At 37.0% G+C, this 20,465-nt stretch overlaps 1 protein-coding gene across 2 annotated transcripts in view; it reads left to right on the top strand.

The window, feature by feature from the left end:
- igsf21a (immunoglobin superfamily, member 21a) overlaps positions 1-20,465 on the top strand; it is a 234,420-nt gene that overhangs the window by 201,245 nt on the left and 12,710 nt on the right. The window contains exons 6-7 of one of the 2 annotated variants that reach the window (XM_079856815.1): positions 13,854-14,334; positions 19,350-19,435. In XM_079856815.1, the coding sequence (XP_079712941.1) occupies positions 13,854-14,334; positions 19,350-19,435 (567 nt within the window). Of the gene's footprint in view, positions 1-13,853; positions 14,335-19,349; positions 19,451-20,465 lie in introns of both variants that reach the window. The other variant, XM_079856814.1, reaches the window with a different exon arrangement.

The following is a 20,465-nucleotide window of genomic DNA, read 5'->3' as shown; positions in this document are numbered from 1 at the left end:
ATATTTTATTCCAGAAACATATTTCTCTCAGAATTCGGTGAACGTTCTACGCAGGACCTAACGTTCTCCGGGTTCTAGGACCTGAAAAATTATGTTTTCTGTGCTGATTCAGTGACGTGTTCATGTAAACGGCACCTAGACCCAGCAAAAGTAATGATTAATAATATGTAAAATATTACAATGAGACATTTTAATTGTTTATTAATAAACAAGTGTTTTCTGTAAAGATGAAGTTGACAATATAGGCTACTGACTCGCGATCTTCGCAGCAGTGATCAGGAGAAATGCACTTTTCATACAGATTAAATATAGCTATATTTTTTTTAATGGTTCTGTTTAAAAGTAGAGATTTCTGTAGATAATAGATATATTTCTTTCTTTCTTTTTTTTTTTTTTTTTTAGGTGTGTGAGGCGAGTAGGCTACCTTTTACGCTGAGTTTTGGTTCATGGATCATAGCTTAATCTCGGGTTCAGGCGCTGGCTGCTATATTTAATTAATCATTATTAAATCCAGGAAATTGGATAATGAAATACTGATTAAAATTAAGATACAATTAATACAAAACGAAATTCGTTTTAAAGAAAGGCTTTGTGCTTTCTGTTTGAGGTCTCTGTGAAAGTTTTAAAGCAGTCTTTTAGTGTCGCTTTCATAACGGTCGCGTCCGTAATATCACGTAACATTGTTTTTTCCTCATAAATGCGAACACGAAAAATAAACGTTTAAAAAAGACAACCATCCACAACTTTATAACACTCCAGCAAAGTAGCCTACCTCTTTTTGGTCAACATCCTCCTTTTTGTAGACGAAATAGGCTAGTCCCAAATAGCTGATTTTGACTTTTTTTTGCGGCGGATCCTCTTCGTCGCGCATTTTTGAATGTTGGCTGTGAGCGCGGTGAGCTGCGGCACAGCGAACCAATCACTGTGCAGGCACGCAGAACGCGTATGTCACCCCAGCAAAAAGCCATACAACAAACTCGTGTTTACTGTGTGCTACCGTTCTCTTATGGGTACTACTAACGTTACCCTTCACATCGCATGTTCCGGCGATGTGACTATCGCTCATTCGCACATCGCGATGTCGATGTTAAAACAGAATATCGTTCAGCCCTACCGTTGAGTACCTTAGTCCAAAGCGAGCCAACTGGTGCTTGAGGAGTGGCCATGAACAGAGGCGGAGTTTACCTGAGTCAGGAGTCCGTCAACACCTCTGCTCATTTCCCATGTTTTTATATCTGGCTGCCAGCTAAATCAACATTTAAGACATTTAAAAAAGAAATTCAGCTCAAAACTCACTTTTAGACACCAGCGAGTGTTTAAAAATAACCTCCATGTGATCCGATGGGGATTCTGATCACTGGATGAAGCAGAAATATATTTATATGCGATGCAAAAGGCTACTTATGCTAACCATTGCGATAGTAAATACACATGTTTATGGAAAATATCAGAGACTGCTTGCAGAATCATATATGATTGTAATCATGTATTTATTTAGTTTAATGTCTTATCTGTCTCTTCCCTGTGCCTTTGTTGACACTGGACTAATGCAACAAAACATGCACTCTGGTTAACTCGTATACATAAAAACTCCTGTAACAGTTTAGAGAGACAGAAGAGATCACTCAAACCTCATCAGATCACATAATTCATAGAAATGTTTAGTCTTTCTTTCTAAAGAAATGTGACGTTAATATATGATATTTTAGCAATATTTTTCTAAATGTGTAAGTCTTTAAAAAGCCTTAATGGAGTTAAGGGGCAAGCGAATAAGTATGTGTTCTCTTTTTATATGAAATGGTAAATACCAGTTTGATTCAGCATGATTGATGTGCACTCCTGACACAAATGAATAAATTACTGTCACTGTAACATTTTTTACTGTAAAATATTGGTCAAATATCGATGCTGGAATCTCAAGTCTTTAAGTAAAGACCAAGCGTTCGCTTCTGTCATGCTCATTTTGCGATCTACTAGTTTGTGAAACTAGTTTTCAGTCAGCTGGTGAAACAGTGGAGTTGTGTGACGTTGTTCTATGGAGGTGTGTTAAGGGTGGGTTTTAGGGCAGTGCTGCGGGGCTACTGGCCTGACAGTGGAAACACAACTTGATTTTGGGATCTGTGCTTGAGGTTCGAGGCTATTGGCCTCGCCCGGCACGTTGTTAGCCCTGGCTCGCACTGCCCCGACAGTGGAAAAGTGGCTATTGTTCCTTCAAACCATTTTGACGTACCCAGCAATAACAGGTCTTTGTGCTATTGAATTGGTTGTTCAATTGACAATTTCAATCTCAATGTCATTGTTGACTTTATATGGATTCTTTTATCAAAACAGTAGAAGATAATTTGTGCATAAACCTAAGAGATAGTTTACCCAAAATTGTCATAATTTAATCGCCATCACGTTGTTCCAAATCTAGATGACTTTTTTTGTCCTGTGTAAGAGAACCATGTTTTGTCCATTCAATGAAGGTGAAACAACACTTTACCCCTACTTGAAATGTATGATTTTTTTTTAAATATCTGCTTTTGTATTTCACAGAAGAAATTCATACAGGTTTAAAACGACTCTTATTCACTGTTTGTACAGTGATTGTGTATAGGGTGTATAGAGTGCAAAGACCCTATAACTTTGAGTCTTTTCATTGAAGTCAGTGGTGTTTTTTACGGCTCACACACCTCAACCTTATGAATGTCATCCACACCAGCTCCGCTTGAGTTCAAGCAGCAGTTTGTGAAAATCCCATGAGCCCATTAATCACGCTCTGTGGGCGCTCCGTAATGTATTCCGGATCTATCTTACCCCCATCTTCAGCAATTAAGAGCCCAGCGTGATAGGCATGTGGTGTAAAAATGATTTCCACCTCCCTACCTGAAGAGTCACATTGCTGAGCACTAGGGCTGACCAGCTCTGGCCTTCATTAGCACAAAACCCATGAGTGCAAGTCCCAAGGAGGGTTCAACCCGCCGCTCCGCCTCTCATTACCAGCCAATCCACTGCCATTCATTCACACAAGACAGCCTGCGCTTCCTCATCAAACACCCAGGTAGACCCGCTAATGCAGACAAGCGACATGAGCCAAGAAACAGCAGTTAAATTAGAGCTGAAAAGATCTTTGTCAAAGGTTCCTGGATGTCTGGGAGGCTGATGAGGCTCTTGCAATAATATTTTTCAAAGGAGTTTCAAATCTGAGTTGGTGGTTGAATGTGGCTTGATTTGTGTCGTCCTCAATAGCGAATGAGCCGGTTCTTTTGGATGTGTGAAAGACAACTTATTCAGAGATATAAAGGTTGATTCTCACTTGCAATGTTTGACAGTATTTTCCACATTTTCAATAGCATGTGAATATATTTAGAAATAAATGTGTTTCTAAAACTTTTTGCTGTCAAAAAGATAAGTGCTTTTTGTTTGTTCAGGTAAACAGTCTGTTAACTGCGATCTTCCTGATTCTCACATTATCATCAGTAATTTTGAATCTTTTTGAGATTATGGCAGGTGCACAGTCAAAATAAGGGACATAAATATAGAAAATGTTATAAATAAGGTAAAACTTTACAAAAAAGGTCACATTATTTCTAAATTGCGTCAGAGATTATTTTAGTGTGGTACTCTTTTCTTTTTGTTATTAACTCTTTCCCCACCCAGAATATTTTGTTGTATGAATATCTGAACATGCCTCTTTCTATATCAAAAGAAAGAAGAGCCTTTGCTTTATAAAACAAACAAACATCAATTTATTCTAGCTTTGTGCAATCTTTTTTTTAATCAACACTTGAATGTGGGTAAGTTTCATAAAAAGCAACATTTGGGGAAAAAAACTGAGAAAAATGCATTTTTTTGTCAAAGACTACGTCTGGGTCAGTTTCAGAATGTTGATCAAAACATAGAGTTGATCGAGCCCATCAACACCCCCAAAGCTTTACAGTCCTATATCTTGTCCTGGGTCGACATTTAATTCGGTAACATAGGCAGTTTTGATTGATATGCTGTTTAATTTTGCATGATTATTGCATTATTTGAATGCAATTAAATGCGATTGCATTATATCGCTTGTTTCTGCCTCTTCTTCGCCTGTGTTTTGATCAGGATATTCAGTACTCTTTCAGAAGATGTGTAATAGTGCCCCCTACCTTATAACAGTGAAAACACGGAAAGCCGGAAATTTCCGTTAATGGCAGGGAAGCGTTGTCTCATAAATGACAGAAATTTTCCTCAATGGCGGGGAAAGAGTTAATGTTGATAGCTATTTGGGCTCTGAAAATAAGATTATTTTGTCCTCATCAAAACAAAAACATTTTAAGGTTGTATCATACAGGATAGAATGTAATTAACTTTATTAAGTAGGCCTTTACTCTGGTATCGTGTGGTAATTAATTATGTGGTTGAAAAATAGGGAAAGGGTGGAGCAGTTTCATGGATTTTGATAAGGCTCAATGGGACCAGAACTGGATGGGGAAAAAATCTTTTGCCAAATTATATTACATCTCATGTGGATTTCTTCCTCTATTCTGTGTTCAAACCTTAGAAGCTCTGTAAAACAATGTTTTGAAATTAATTGTATTCAAGATATAATTTGGTGTCTCTGGAACTGAAACGGCCCCATTAAGGGAGAACAATGATGTCAAAGTCCCCTTGTAATCGACTATTGTTAAATTAATAAATTAATAAATAAACAAAAAAGTCTCCACTGACCTAGACCTAGATACAACTTTAAATTGTTCTTTCTTTTACTGTCTAGTTGTTTAGTTCTACATACAAAAAGCAATATTCTGATCTGGATCAATAGCAGAAAATGACAAAGACAAGTGATGAAAATGGCATGGAGTTAAAAAAATATATATTTAAATCAGATAACCAAATATAAAATGCAATCTTAATGCTTTTAAGAGAATCAGAAAGCTAACAATAGTCACTAAGCAAGTTTTAAAACCGAACCAAACTAATATTTATCTTGAATTGCAGGACGATTATTCACTTGCTTTACTAAGTATACAAATAAAATAATGTTATTCTCAACAGATACAGCTGTGCTCCTGGGCCTCAGAATCGGACTGTGTTTCTCTTCTGCAACTTCAAATGCCTTTCTCCTTTACTGTCTTATGATTCATCTCATTTGGGCTTTACTGGTGTCATTGCCCCATGGCTTTCTTCTAAATCATCCAAAACATTTTCTATTTTCTTTTTCATGCGTTTACTCTCCTTTTTTAAACAATCTTTACTAAGTCAAATCAATGCCATGGCTTTGCAGTTTAACACCCTCTTTTTAAATCAATTTAACAGCCACCGTGCATAGCTTGGGGTTCAAAACATTGTATCATTCCCACAGTGAGCTGAGCACCAGGCATGTTCATCATCTCTCTGCTTTTAGAACAGGCTGTCTTCATTTTGTCACCGTTCAGCTCTTTTCAAACTATTTTGTCTTTCATCAGGCAGACAGAATTCTTTTGACAGATTTGGATGTTGAATTTAAAGACATAGTGCATCCAAAATGAAATGAGACCCTAAGCTGTTAAGTTTCACAAATGACAAAAAAAAAACAAAAAAAAAACAAAAAAATTCTCAGCTCAGTGAATAACTTACATTTTAGTATTTTCCTCACAAAGCTATGTGACTTTTTTGTTTGGTTTTGCTTTGCTTTGATAAAATAGCAGTCCATTATTTGAGCAATAAAAAGTTAAGAATGACAAAATGTTAATTTTACATTTAACTTTAAATGTGCACTAAGTATTTTTTTCTCTCTCTTTCACTGGCCAAGGTGGTACTGAACTTTATTATACCTGTAGGATCACATGTTTTTGGTTACATTAGGGCAGTTACATTAAATGTACATCATGCAACTTTTGGCCCTCTAGCGGTTTAAAAACAAAACTGCATGCATTTTGCAGAAGAACATTGTTTTGGTTGCTAAACATATGTATATGACCCTTCACAATAGATAGCTTTACAATCAACTCTGAGAGCTACATATGGCAATTTATCTGTTCAATAAAATTGCTTACTCACCTGTCGAGTAATAAAAACACCTCCATTTGCGTTTACAACAAATCCCTTAGTTCTCAAGCCAATGTCGATTCTCGTTTTATACAAGCTGTCGCACTTTCTTTTTGTCGGTATACTCTCCTCTTTTCTGCTCTTTTTAAAACAGGTGATTCCCCGGAGGTTCAAGATTTAGCTTGCTTAACTTTTCTCACTCGTTGTGACAGCTAACTTATGCCTACACTATATGTAAGGCCCTAAAATACACCTATAATAGGCTTACCATAGTGAATCAGGGCAAGACAAAAAAAATTAAAAAAAGGTATTGTCTCATTGTTTAAATTTTGTTCATTTTGAATAGTTAATTTATATCAAAATAAAAAGTTACCTTTAAATATAACTGCTTTCTCTAGGCCAATGATTGACTCATGTGAATGTACACAAACTTATTTTTCAGAAGTATTCTTTGTTTTTAAAGTGTAACATTTTAAGCATTTTGTTTGTTAGTCTCCTCACATGGCAAATGGACTTGTTTGTCAAGGGTTGTTTCTTATCTTTAAATACCAGGAAGAGCAGCATTCAAAAACACAGCAGTCCATCGGCTGAGGCCAGGCTGGTGTGTCCTCTGCACAATCTGATGCTGATTGAAAGAGGGCTAGATAATCATCCCCTATATTATCTGTCATTAAGTTCGCTCGGCTCTCACTCCCGCATTTTAACCATAAGTAAAGCCATAATTTCTTTGACACTCCAGTTATTAAATATGACAGTGTTAGGAAGTAGAAAAGGAGGCCAAAGGAACAGGCACTATTGTAAAGTCTCTAAATGAGTTTTCCACTCAAAATAGTGTGCTTGGCAAAAGGCTGTATGCAGGTGCTTTCATTAGTGTCCATTCATGGGCAAATGGCTCCGCTGGCGGCGTGTAGCATTGTGCTGTGGCGAGCACGCGGAATTACATCGCTGTTTGTTTGCTGCGCTCATTCAAATCCGCAGAGGTGGGGGCGCACGCATGCATGTTTTGTGCGCTTCTATTGTGTGAAGCGTGCTGGAACACTGATGCATTCAAGACCTGAAACTAAGGGGTTTTTTTCTTTTGTAATGTGGTGGATCTAAAAACTGCCAAAAACACTTCAAGGGCAATGTACTACATGCTATTTTTGCTTATTTCAGCACTTACTGCATTATTGTGCAATATATCCTGCTTGGATAGACTCATTGGCTGCTGTGTAATTATTCTCCTTACTAAGGCGTGAGACATGAGCGCCGCATTCATGCGGAACTATTTATGGTTGTGTGGGAGTTAGACGTGTGACATCCCGACATCTCCCTAAAAGGGACTTCAGAAACTCTGCTTTTCCCCAGACAACAACCAATCAAAGACAGCCCATCAACAGTGCATCAAACATGTCTGATATCTAATTTGTATTGATGGAAATGAGCATTGTGACTACGGCTGTAGATACAAGGCAATTATTGAAGGCACATTAGAGAGAAATTAATATAAGGACAATTGATTATCCCCTGTGAAAAGAAACAATGAGCTTTTTCCTGCTCGTGGTGTGATAAGACATTACCAGTAATAAGCAATGCTCTGCTGGAATGATTAATGGAGCTTACTGTAATGTACAGTAGTTATTATAACCAAGGTTATTATTATAACTGAAACTAAAACTAAAACCATTACAAAATATTATAATTAAAATAAATAAACTTTAACTGAAATAAAATAAAATTTTATTTTTAATGAAAAAAACTTATTTTACTAATTGTATTTCAGCTAGTTGGCAAGGCAACATTTCAAACTAAAACTAAAACCGTAAAAAAATGTAATAAAAAATATATAGCCTTTTTTATTCTATATTATAACATGGGATGTGTTTAAGCAGTTTTAAACAAAACTTGCACATGTTGACTGTGGGAATCACATTTTAGTAACCATCTACAATAAGGTTTCATTTGTTAAGATAGTTATAGTTATTAGTACAGTAGTTATAATATGTTATATATATAACATAAACTATAATGGGTGTGTGTGTGTGTGTGTGTGTGTATATATATATATATATATATATGTATGTGTGTGTGTGTGTATGATATATGTTTATATATATATATATATATATATATATATATATTGTATAGGTTATATATATATTTGTATAGGTTATATATATAACCTTGGTTATATATATATTGAAGTAAAATAATTGAAAGTGGGGAGGAAATCACATTATGAAATAAATGTTTTTCTGTCATTATGAAATAAATATATACCTGACACAGGCTGTATTACTATATTACATAGTTTGTTATACACATAACATATTATAACTACTGTGCTGCAGACACACACATTTTTTGCAACCTCCCTTTTCCAAGATAACAGCTCTGAGTCTTCTCCTATAATGCCTGATGAGTTTGGAGAACACCTGACAAGAGATCAGAGACCATTCCTCCATTCAGAATCTCTCCAGATCCTTCACAAACATCAAAATCAAAACAAAACTGGGTCACTGAGCACAAAACCAAACATCTGCAATGGCCATCTTAGTCCCCAGACCTAAACCCTATAGAAAATGAGTGGGCTGAACTGAAGAGAAGAAGCGCCAACATGGATCTGGGAATCTGAATGATCTGGAGAGATTCTGTATGGAGGAATAGTCTCTGATCTCTTGTCAGGTGTTCTCCAAACTCATCAGGCAATATAGGAGAAGACTCAGAGTTGTTATCTTGGAAAAAGGAGGTTGCAAAAAGTATTTAATAAAAGGGGGCAAATAATTGTTCCCAACGTGTTTTGGAGAAAAACATTTATTTCATAATGTGATTTTCCCTCCACTTTCAATTATTTTACTTCAATGAAAGGTTAGATTTTTGCAAAAAAAAATTGTATAAAATATCAATAGGATTAACAATGCAGATTTATTTTTTACAGCCATCTTTGATCATATTTACCAAGGGGCCAAATAATTCTGACCAGCACTGTGTGTGTGTGTGTGTGTGTGTGTGTGTGTGTGTGTATATATATATATATATATATATATATATATATATATATATATATATATATATATATATATATATATATATATATATATATATATATATATATATATATATATATATATATATATATATATATAACATTAATATCAATGAACAATACTTTTACAGCATTTATTTGTCTTTGGTAATTTCAACATTTATCAATGCATTTTTCAAAACCAAAGTTGTATTTATTAACATTCATTAATAGAGTGTGAACTAACATATTTTTCTAATGGTAAAAAAGATTAGTAAATGCTTTAAAAAATATATTGCTCATTGTTAGTTCATGTTAGCTAAGGCATTAACAAATGTTAACAAATAAAACCTTATTGTAAAGTATTACCACATTTCTTTAGAAACATGCTGGTGAGAGCGTATGTTTAGACTGTGTTACAGACTCAAGTATGGCATCCGCAACTCACAAACGGCATTCTGTTCAAATTGCAGGGAGCTGTATTACAGTATGAATAATTGAAGAGACTGTGTTTGCAAAGAATGGGGCTTGGAATGAGTTGAGCATGTTGTGTGACCGTTACCTTGGTGATTAGCATGGCTATGAATAGGAGTTCTGTGCACTATTTGCAGAGGCAGCCTACCTCTCTCTCTCTCTCTCTCTCTCTCTCTCTCTCTCTCTCTCTCTCTCTCTCTCTCTCTCTCTCTCATACAGTATCTAACCCAGATTGAGGAAGAGGATGTATAGCTCCACATGCTGGCGACATGTAGGTACTGCAGACACATTAAAGGGATAGTTCACCCAAAAATGAAAATTACCCCATGATTTACTCACTCTCAAGCCATCCTTGGTGTATATGACTTTCTTCTTTTAGACGAATACAATCGGAGCTTTATAATGGCAGTAAATGGAGGACGAGATTTTGAAGCCCAAAAAGGTGCATCCATCCATCATACTTCTGAAGCGAAGCAATGCGTTTGTGTAAGAAAAATATCCATTTAAACCTTTACAAACTAAAATAACTAGCTTCAGACAGACGGCCGTACGCATCGATTTACGGAAAAAGAGTAACCCTTGACCTGACGCATGATGCATTGGCGAACATGGAAACGCAGAGGGTATAGCAAATCAAAACACCGGTCACGAATTAGAAGTCTAAAATGAGAATTTTTAAAGAGAAATGTCGGAGGAGCTTGAGTTTTGTTGCCCAGCCCTATTTGTTTGAACCGCAAGAGGCATGAACTGCCGGAAGCTAGTTATTTTAGTTTTTAAAGTTTTAAATACAGTATGGATATTTTTCTTACAAAAATACATCGCTTCGCTTCAGAAGGCCTCTCTGGAGTCATATGGATTACTTTTATGGACTTCAAAATCAGGGCCGCTATTCACTGCCATTATAAAGCTTGGAAGAGCAATACTATTTTTTAAATATATAACTCTGATTGTGTTCGTCTGTAAGAATATAGTCAAATACACCTAGGGTGGCTTGTGAGTGAGTAAATCATGGGATAATTTTAATTTGTGGGTGAACTATCCCTTTAACAAGAGATAATGGACTCAATATTTATCAACCCAAGATATAAATAATAGAATACCACAACTTGGAGTTTGGCTAGATATTTTGTTTTCTTTTGTATGATAAATCAAAGTGAAAAAAAGTGACCTTTGGTTGTGAATTCTGCTTGTCACACTTTATAACTTTAAAACATTTAATTTATTTACTTTTTATTTATCAAAAAAATCCTGAAAAAAAAGGATCACTGTTTTTACAGAAATATTAAGCAGCACAACTGACCAAACCGCTCAGTCCATGTGGATTAGTTTTATCTCTTTATGAACTTTTTGAAACAACAAAGTGGTAGTTGCGTGGACTATCAATGAAAGGACAGAAATCTCTCCGATTTCATTTAAAATATCTTCATATGTGTTTCGAAGATGAGCGGAAGTCTTACAGATTTTGAATAACGGGAAGTAATTGATGAATTATTATTATTATTTTTTTTTTTTCATTTTTGGGTGAACTAACTCTTGCAATGGCTGCTGAAAATGTAGCTGTGTTAAAACAGGAATAAATTACATTTTAGAAATAGAAAACAGTTATTTGAAATTGCAATAACATGTCACAATATTACTGTTTATACTGTATATTTCATCAAATAAATGCAGCCTTCTTGAGCATAAGAGACTTCTTCCAAAAACATTTTTTTAAAAATGTACCAACCCCAATGCAACCTTCATATTGTGTGTTTACATGGCAAACAGGCATGTGACAAACTGGCATTTGCTCATATGCTTGCTTAGAAAACTCCCTCATTTGACTTGCCTATAGATCCTCCATACGTTGCAATTGAACTAGCCTCTGTTCAGCTTTAGCATGAATTATTGCATTGTCCTTTCTAAAAAGCCTCCGTAGTCAAGCCATTGTTTTGTTATCTCACACAGCCACTAATATTAGTCATTAGCTGTTGTCTGAAGCCTAAGCTATTAGCATGTGGTTTCCACTATGCATCTGCTTTTGTCTCCCCTTCCCTGTGGCTGCAGGGGCAAATAGTCCGATAATGCAAGTAAAAGGCACAGTGTGGTATATGCTGTTAACCTCTCTCAGCAGCAGAGATAAAGTGTGTACTTTAGAGCACATTAGCTGCAAAAACAGTCCTCGCGTGGAGGAAAAGAGCGCTGTCCCTTACAAGACTCTCTCACTTCCTATCTATCTAAATTCTTGTGATATTGCTACAGTAGCAGGAAACAAGACTTCTCAAGGACGTGAGCTTAATTCACCCTTGTTACATTATGTTTATTTACCCTGCAGAGTGCGGGGGCATAAATGGTGGGATCAAATCAAAGCCAGACTAAACCACACACATAAAGAAAGGGCAGAAAAAGGGCTACGGTGCAAGGAAAGGTCTTGTGTAATGCAATGACACTTTGATCTTGTGCAAACGGAATTTAAAGAGTCCAAAGGTCCCTGAATGGACAAGCAGATTATATATAATATATCTATATAGCACACAGAGCATTTATAGCTTTATGCCGAATCCTTCTCTTTCTTTCTTGTGGAGCAGTGGAGGGTAAGGGAGGGATTGAGAGGAAAAGGGGTACAAGCAAAGCACTGTGCAAACATTAATGCTACAGGCATTAGGCCTACTGAATTTAATACACATATCTGGAGGTTGTGTGTTGAAGTGGGAACTTAATTCCCTGTCAAGTGATTTACCAGCCGGGAATCTTAATACCCAAATGCACTGTAGTGGAGAGAGGCTGTTACAGCAATGTGCTGGTGGAACATAAACACAAAGCAGAAACTGTGTCACGTTTATTTTCCATTCACCAGCGCTGAGGGCTGAATGATGCTTAGCATTTTCCCAGATACGTTTGCTTAGACTTGCCAATCACAGGTAATTTCACAGTTTACTTTGATGGCAGCAGATACTTTCTATTCCTCATACCATTTTTATACCAAAATTATGCTGGTTTTAATGCTGGAGAGTGGAGAGAGCAAAGCACTTTCAGAACCAGCCTGCATATCCAGGTGACAGTCAAGCACAGACATACTGACTGTTGTACTAGTAGTAATACATGACCTGCCAACTAATGCACTCTCTAAGTCTTAAGAGTGTGAAGAACATATTTAAACATCTAAAGTCATTTGATTTCGCATCTCTATGAAGTCGTGAGTTTCTGTTGATGCAACAGTCAGAAGTACACAATTTAATACAAATCATTTTTTTACCAAACAGTTCACTTAGACAGATAAGGAAAAGTATTTATTTATTTATAGCATAGTTTAGGGGCTGGTATAAATAATAAATAAATAAAAAATAGTGGGGAAAAAACTGGCTTCAGCTGGCCCATAACCTATAGTTTACATATATGTTGGTATAAAGATAAATGAGAAATAAAAAATGATATGAAAACTCTTTCATACCATTTATTTATTATTTTTTTATACCAGCATATTTTATGGGCCGGTTTTGTTTGTTTGTTTATCAAAATATTTTTTTATTTTATGCCATGCATATTTTAGCGGCCGATTGGAGTCTTTTTCCATCCCACTTTTATTTACTCATTTATTTATTTAAAACTGCACAGTTTATTTTGTCACGTTATGTTGGTGTTTTGGTTTCGTTTTTGTGGACTTAAGGTGATGATACACGGGGCAACTTTTTGGGCAATGTTGCTGGGCAATGTTGCCATCAACGGGCAACCAGGTGAGACACAGGGCCCACAACCGATCTAAATTATCCAGATAGAAATGTATTGCCCATTTTCAATGGGAAAGTGCCCAAGCAACAATCGCTCGGCAAGATTGCCCAGCAACATTGCTCAAAAAGTTGCCCTGTGTATCATCACCTTTAGTCGCATTATTTTCTTGTTTCCTTTCGTTGTCATGGTTTCTAGTTTGTGTTAATTTGTTGTCATGGTGATTCATTGTTTCCTTTATTAGCTCACACCTGTTTCATATTAGTTCATTATCTTGTGTGTGTATAGTCTTTTGTTCTCTGAGTTGATTTTCTTGTGTTGGTTGTGTATGGCGCACCATTTTGTTTTATTGTCGTGTTGGATGTCACTTTTTTGTTTTGTTATAATAAAGTTTTAAGCTACATTTAGATCTGCTATGCTTCTTCGCATCTTCATCCTCATCATAATGTGACACATATACTGTTTTCCTAATATATATATTTATTTATTTGTTTATTTTATACCAGCATATTTTAGAAGCAGGTTGGACTTTGTTCGTTTTCAGTCCTTCTGACACGGTTTCAGTTGGACTAAAAAGTTTACATGGTGTTTTAAAAATTGTCTTAGTCTAATTGAAGTGCTAATAAACACACTGAAGGTGAGAAAACTCGCACAAACTTTAACTTTCTGTGTGTCTTTCCAGGTATACTTCAAGCGGGACGGAGAGTTGATAGAGGTGATATCCTACATTTCGCCCACTGTGGGTTACGAGGGCGCCGGCTCCGCTGGTGTGCGTGGAGCCAGACCTTTGATCAGCAGGGATCTGGATGACACTAAGCTGAGGAAGTCTCTATCTCTGCTGGGTCCGGATGGCAAGCCCGGACGCCTCTACACGGAGAGCCCTGGGCGGAGCTACATGGCCAGACAGCCCGGCCAAGAGCCCAGCCCGGCCACAGAGACCATCCCAGAGACAGTGGTCAGCCGGGAGTTCCCTCGCTGGGTTCAGAGTACAGACCCCCTGTACTTCTTCAGCAACACACACATTCCCCAGAGTGATGGGTCTGTGCTAGTTCAGGCCAAACTTACCTGGACGCTGAATCCACAGTTGGACAACGACGCCCTGTTTAGCTGCGAGGTCACGCACCCGGCTCTCTCTATGCCTATGCAGACTGAGGTCATACTGGGTAAGTCTTGCTTTTGTTGGCTTTACCATTGATTTGGCAGGATATAGATCTTAAGATCGATTTGAAAAAATTGTTTTTGACCTTCATCCTAGTCATTCACCTCCCCTCACCCGTTCACGGGTAAATCCCTTTACATCCCCATCTGACAGATGCAGCAAGACCAACACTGGTTTCTATTTGTTGCTTAATTGCATTACAGGCAAGTAGATTGCAGTTGCTAATGCAGAATGCAAAATCTTCCAGTGAGTGACAGGCCAATTCATTGAGCTGTCCGTGCAGTAGATTGAGTTAACTTAACCATGTTATTGAAAAAGTCAACCTGAATTAAAGAAATCAAGGATAAAGGGAATCTCGCAGTGCACTAAAATTATGCTGGATCTCACTGTTGCAACCCATTCTTAATTTAAAAAAGCTTTACTGTCTGCTAATTAAGATACTAAGGCGAGGATATGTAAAAATGCATGTCGCGTTTTATATTTGTCAGTGAAATTAAATTTTTGCATGTAATAAGTCATAGAGCAATATCAAAAAAGAATGGGATGCTCGCATACCTTTGTATTTTCATGGGTGATAGAGGCTTTTTTGTGCATTTTTTTGCTTTTAAAGCTACAACAAAGATGGCCTTATGATCCCATTATCACTTCAAAGGCAGCACTCACTTGTAGTCTCTGCTATCAGCCCTCAGAAAAAGGCGAGTGATGAGACGCAAGACAAGATAAACAGAGACATTTCTCACACTTAATGGTAGAAGAGCAGTGCAGAAAGAGATGAACGAGGGGAAAGGACAAAAAACGAGGGATAAGACGAAGAAAGGAAGGATGGTCTAAGTTCCATTCAATATTCCTCTCTCTTTCTCATTCTCACTTGTTCCGTCATTCACGTCTCACTCCAGCATGATCTCCCTCTGTGCGTTTCATGGCTGCTAAGACAGAAGTTTGCAATCCTATCGCAAGAGGATCTGCTTCTTTTACAAATGTTTGCCTCTTACCCTGAGAGATAGAGAGATGTGATTTTTATTTTCTCTCAAACATGGTTCCCTGGTGTTTATGAAATAATCATTATAACCACAGGGGAAAATAACAGCAGAGTAAAATTTGATTGCATAGCCACGATATACCAAAACAAATCATGGGATCTCTATGTTTGAGGAATTGGTTTGTGCTAAATGACAAAGACAGATCCCTTAGCTTAGTGAATAACACATCAATAAGTTGTTTTACTATATGCAGTTGGGCATAAACTGTGCAACAATAGAAATGCATCAACCGGGAGTTTTTGCTTCACTGTTTATACTGCTGGAGATGTATTTCACATCTCTCAGTGGGCAAGACTGCTTTGTTATTTACACATAATAATGATATATGGATAAATGTGAAAATGTAGTGCGGGACATGTCCCAAAGCCAGTCAAGATAAACAAGAACATGTTTTTCAAAGGGGTATAATGCAAAGTGGTGATTAGTTGTTTACGCCTGCCAGGCAACGTTATAACGAGCAACATTAATACTTTTTTAAAAACTATCTTTTTTATATTATTAGATCAACATTTTTAAATATTTTGTTTTTAACTCTAGTCTTATGTAATGTGAAGCTGTTTTTGCACTGATGCCAGATCTGTTCATTGGTTTTGAATAAGCTTTTATTTTGTTTTACATCCACTGAGTTCCAAATAAAACAAGAAGAAAATTGCTTTTATTTGTAACATATTTAATTCACTACATAGGCCTTACAATTTAGAATATAAACCATGTTTTCATTGAATTCCCTTAAAATTCCTGTGCAAATTTAACAAGTGAACGGTGTCAGCATCAAAGCGATATTTTTTTTTTAATGTCTGTCTTGAGAGCAGGAACGTTTGTTTCTGAAGCTGCACAAGGAAAGGATGGTGTTGTATCATCGGTTGCATGGTAGTGAGAGCAAGAGAAGTAAATTCGCTAGACTGCAGGCCTAGAAAAGCCTTGCTAACTTTTGATTTTTGTATTTTAACAAAGCCTTGTCTGTGCAACAGTTCGATCTATAAATTTAACAGCACCTAGGTTTCTTAAGAAAAAAAAGATGAAGAGCACTATTTTGGCTTCTCTTTGTTTTCACCCAAAGAATACAAAACCAATATATGCAGTTTATTGGTTTTAATTGTGTCTTATCTCATACATGCATACACTACCATACGGTAGTAAAGTAAAAACAGTAATATTGTGAAATGTTATTACAATTGAAATTACTGTTTTCTATTTTAATATATTTTTCAGCAGCCATTACTTTAGTCTTCACTGTCACATGATCCTTCAGAAATCATTGTAACATGCTGATTTACTGCTCAAGAAACAATTTCTTATTATATTAATGTTGAAATCAGTTATGCTGCTTAATATTTCTGTGAAAACTGTGATAAACTGTGATTATTTGACATTATTATCTAAGTAAAGTCAGTCGCAACTTCTGTTCCATTATGACTTTAAGGAACAAGGCTGTTTTATTTATTCCAGTTACTATCCTGATACTTCTGGTGCAGGTGATCCACTAACCTGTACTCAGAAAATGAAAGGCAAGTCATAAGAGCATTCACAAGTCATAAATCTTTCACAGTTTTTAATATTTTCACATGAGACAGAAACATCTTTACAGTGACTCAGATTTGTATTACATTCAATCAATATTCATGAGGCGAGTCTCACGCGGTGTCCTAAATGTATGCGGTTGGTCCAAAGAGGCGGTGTTCTCAGAACGCTGTCCTCACCTCAGAGCATCACGGCTGGGCTTGTTGCCCTGACTTGGCTGTCTGTCAGTCATGTCCAAATATGCAGTGATTCAGTCAGTGCCTCTCCATAATTAACGCTGAGCCAGGCTCAGCAGTGAGGATTTGCATGGGTGAAGGTGCTACTGATTCAGCAAAACACAGAAGGGGAATGAGTTATATTTTCACATCCAGAGGCTAGAGATGATCTATGCTACACGCCAAGTTCCTCTACCCAATAGACTGATAATAAGTACACAGATGTTTATTGTGGGTGGTTTGTGGGAGTGTGAACTAATCTGTGAACATTCAAACATCCTTATATTTCCATTTAGAGTTTCAGTGGCTTCAAGGTTCGGTGGACCATAGAAGCACGAGAGACGTTGTCATTTTGAAGGTTTGGTCAAACAAGTCTGAGAAGAAAGCCAGGCTCAAGAATGACATCATTTATACATGGATAACAGACATCCTTTGGTTGGTCCTGTAACAACATTTCCTGTAAACCTAACTAAATAATTTGATTGGTTGATGAGAATGTTCCAGGAACATTCTTGGGTAAATTACATTAGCCCAGAGCCACACTTGACATGGTAGCACAATCTTAGCTTACAGTATTTTCTCTTATTCCCCTCCATAGCAGCTCCTAAAGGTCCCAATTTCATACTCGGCTAATATTAAAACTAAATATTCAAACTTTTTGTAGTTCTCTAACCTAGTGAAGCCTGAAAAGTTGACAGCTGTGTGGCCCTCAGTTACATTGTTTGGATCCTGGAGTTGGTTCCAGACATCTGGCCATCACTTTACTTCAACAGCGAGCTTTTTATAAGGCTTTTTCAGGGTGATTCTGTTAAAAATACAATTTAACCGGTGCAATTTTACCCTTTTTGTTTTCTTTAAAAAAGAGACTGAAATGGCAGAATCGTTACCTGGCATCATGGATAGGAAAATGTCCCAGCTCAGTGAATTTTTTATTTGTCAACTCCTGTGGTTAGGTCTTAGGTTAGGCAATCCAAGGTATTGATCCGTTTATTCATCCACTTGGTACGGAAAAGGCAGGGTCAGTCTTCAAGTGTCCATTGCTCTGTCAGAACACAGGCCCTATCAATGGTCTCCTTTTGTTTTCCAACTGTTTTCTTAGGGAAAATCGATGATTCATGCCTTGACAAACTCTTAATCTCTCTTGTGTATTGCATTTCACATCTCTTTTTCCACTCTGCAGAGCCTGGCCGCTAATATCCCAAATAGTTTCCATAATAAGAAAGCTGGCTAAAGAGGATTTCTGTGTATTCAGTGTAGTGTCCTGCCATAACTTGATTTATGTGTGAAATGCACATTCACAGGACCCATTACAAATGTAAGAACGGAAATCATAATCCATTAAGCAGCACCAGGGGGTAATCATTAAACTGACTAAGACTGGCCTGATGCCTCATTAGCTTTTGCTGGACACTCTGTGGCTTGATTGATGGCTAAAAGCATGATTAGCCATTGTTTCACATAGTTCTCAGTAGTTGGATTATCTGTATGTGTTGTAGGAGCCAAAGCGTAGCATTAGTCGTAATGAGGGTTGAAAAAAGGCCACAGTGGGAGGTATTTTTGAACAATTTCAAGTCTGATTTGCCTTTACTAAGCTTCACTCTGGAATTTTGTGTTAGTGCAAACATATGGCTCACAAAACTTGTTTTATGGTTCTCAGGGCTATGCAGAGTGGATGCTGGTAATCATAGTAAACGATGCAGAACCACTTAACATGGGACCATTCGGAGGCTTTTTCGCACTGCTATAAAGCGCCTTGCTTGTACTGCCAAATAGAGGAAGTTTCGCTTGAGAAACTTGTGGTCTCACTTTCCAGACGTACAAAATCACTTTTTATCTTCCCCTTGAGTACACAAGAGAAATCCTCTGTGCCTGAGAAGGTCAAAATATGATGTTTTAACCTTCCTTTCCTTCATCACATCCCAGCCATTCTCTGAGACCAAATTAAACCCATCTGGGAGATTCAGTCCACACAAGACAAGGGAATTAGTTCTCTAAGTGTCTCTTATCTTACTTCCTCCACCGTTTGCCTTGCACGCTCTGTTTCTTCTTCAGTAATGAGTGTCTACCCAATTTAGGTCCTTGTCCCTCTTGGGAAATAAATACTCCTCAGCAATTTCAATGAAGGAAACCAAGAGTCTCCAAGTTGACCTCCAAGTCAAACACCATGTCTTTAGTCTGTTAATACTGTGCTATTGTTTTAATGTTACCCAACCAAAACTATTTTTTCTTGTTTCCCTTCATAGCGGCTCCTAAAGGCCCCAAGCTTGTGATATCCCCTACCAGGGCAAAGGTAGGGGATACGGTTCGCATCACCGTCCATGGTTTCCAGGTAGGATCTCCAGTGGTAAGTGCATGGGGATTACGAAACCAGGGCCAAGTTCAGTTTTGGATACGAGGAGGTTTGTCCCACATGTGCAGTTAAGCCTGTGTGATGTATAGATATAGTGACCATTCTTACAGAGTGTGCAATACAACACATGTATCTGTCAGCTCCTGACCCCGCTGCTGCTATCCATGAGCTATCAATCCAAATGGTTCAGCCTGTCCGAGGAGGGTTGCACTGCATCTGACAAATTCAAACCGTTCAATCATTTAAGTTGCAATGAAATCAAAATAGAGGGTTTTCAAAGTCACCAGTTTAAAGGTCACCAGAACAAAAAACTTTGAAAGTGATCTATTGAAAAACACTTAGGGCTGCAACTCAAAAAAAGACCTTGAGCACTCAAGGTTATTGGGAAGGACTGGGTTCATATCGACTGTGAGATAAGATAAGAGTCTAATAAAAGAATAAGGATGCTTTTGTAAATGGTCTATAGGCAAAAATGGATGAAATGCCATTTAAGTTGCGGTTATTTTCTAATTGATTTTTCTGTTGTTAGTGCTCTATATTTCATTGTCATCTCCATAAACACAGACCAAAGGGAACAAAACTAATATGCTGTTTCATTTAATAAATCTCTTAAAATTCATAAATTCGCTAAATGATAACATGATTGACATTTGTTCCATTTAGACGTTTTTCCGGTTTGCCTGCTGTTGGCCGTTAAAGGAAATAATTGGTGTTTCAGAGCACTGCAAAAATAAAAGAAAAAATCTTAATCATTTGGTTTTGTTTTCCAATAAGTATTTCTGGAAAAATTTAGGATGTAAAAACATCCTTAAAATAAGACACATTTACTTTTACTTCTAAATTCTATGAGACTTTCAGAGAATAAGTATCAACTAGCAAGTTAAGGTTATTTTCTCACCCCATTGTCAAATAGAGTTTTCCTATTTTTAAGCATACAATCTCACTAAATTGTGTTATATTTGTGCTTAATTAAAACTAAGTTAAGAAGCATTATCAAAAATAAACTTAA

This window comes from Squalius cephalus, assembly GCF_949319135.1.
Source record: "Squalius cephalus genome assembly, chromosome: 22".
NCBI classification, from domain to species: domain Eukaryota; kingdom Metazoa; phylum Chordata; class Actinopteri; order Cypriniformes; family Leuciscidae; genus Squalius; species Squalius cephalus.
The sequence above is the reverse complement of the archived record's forward strand: the minus strand, read 5'-3'. Positions and strand labels throughout refer to the sequence as shown.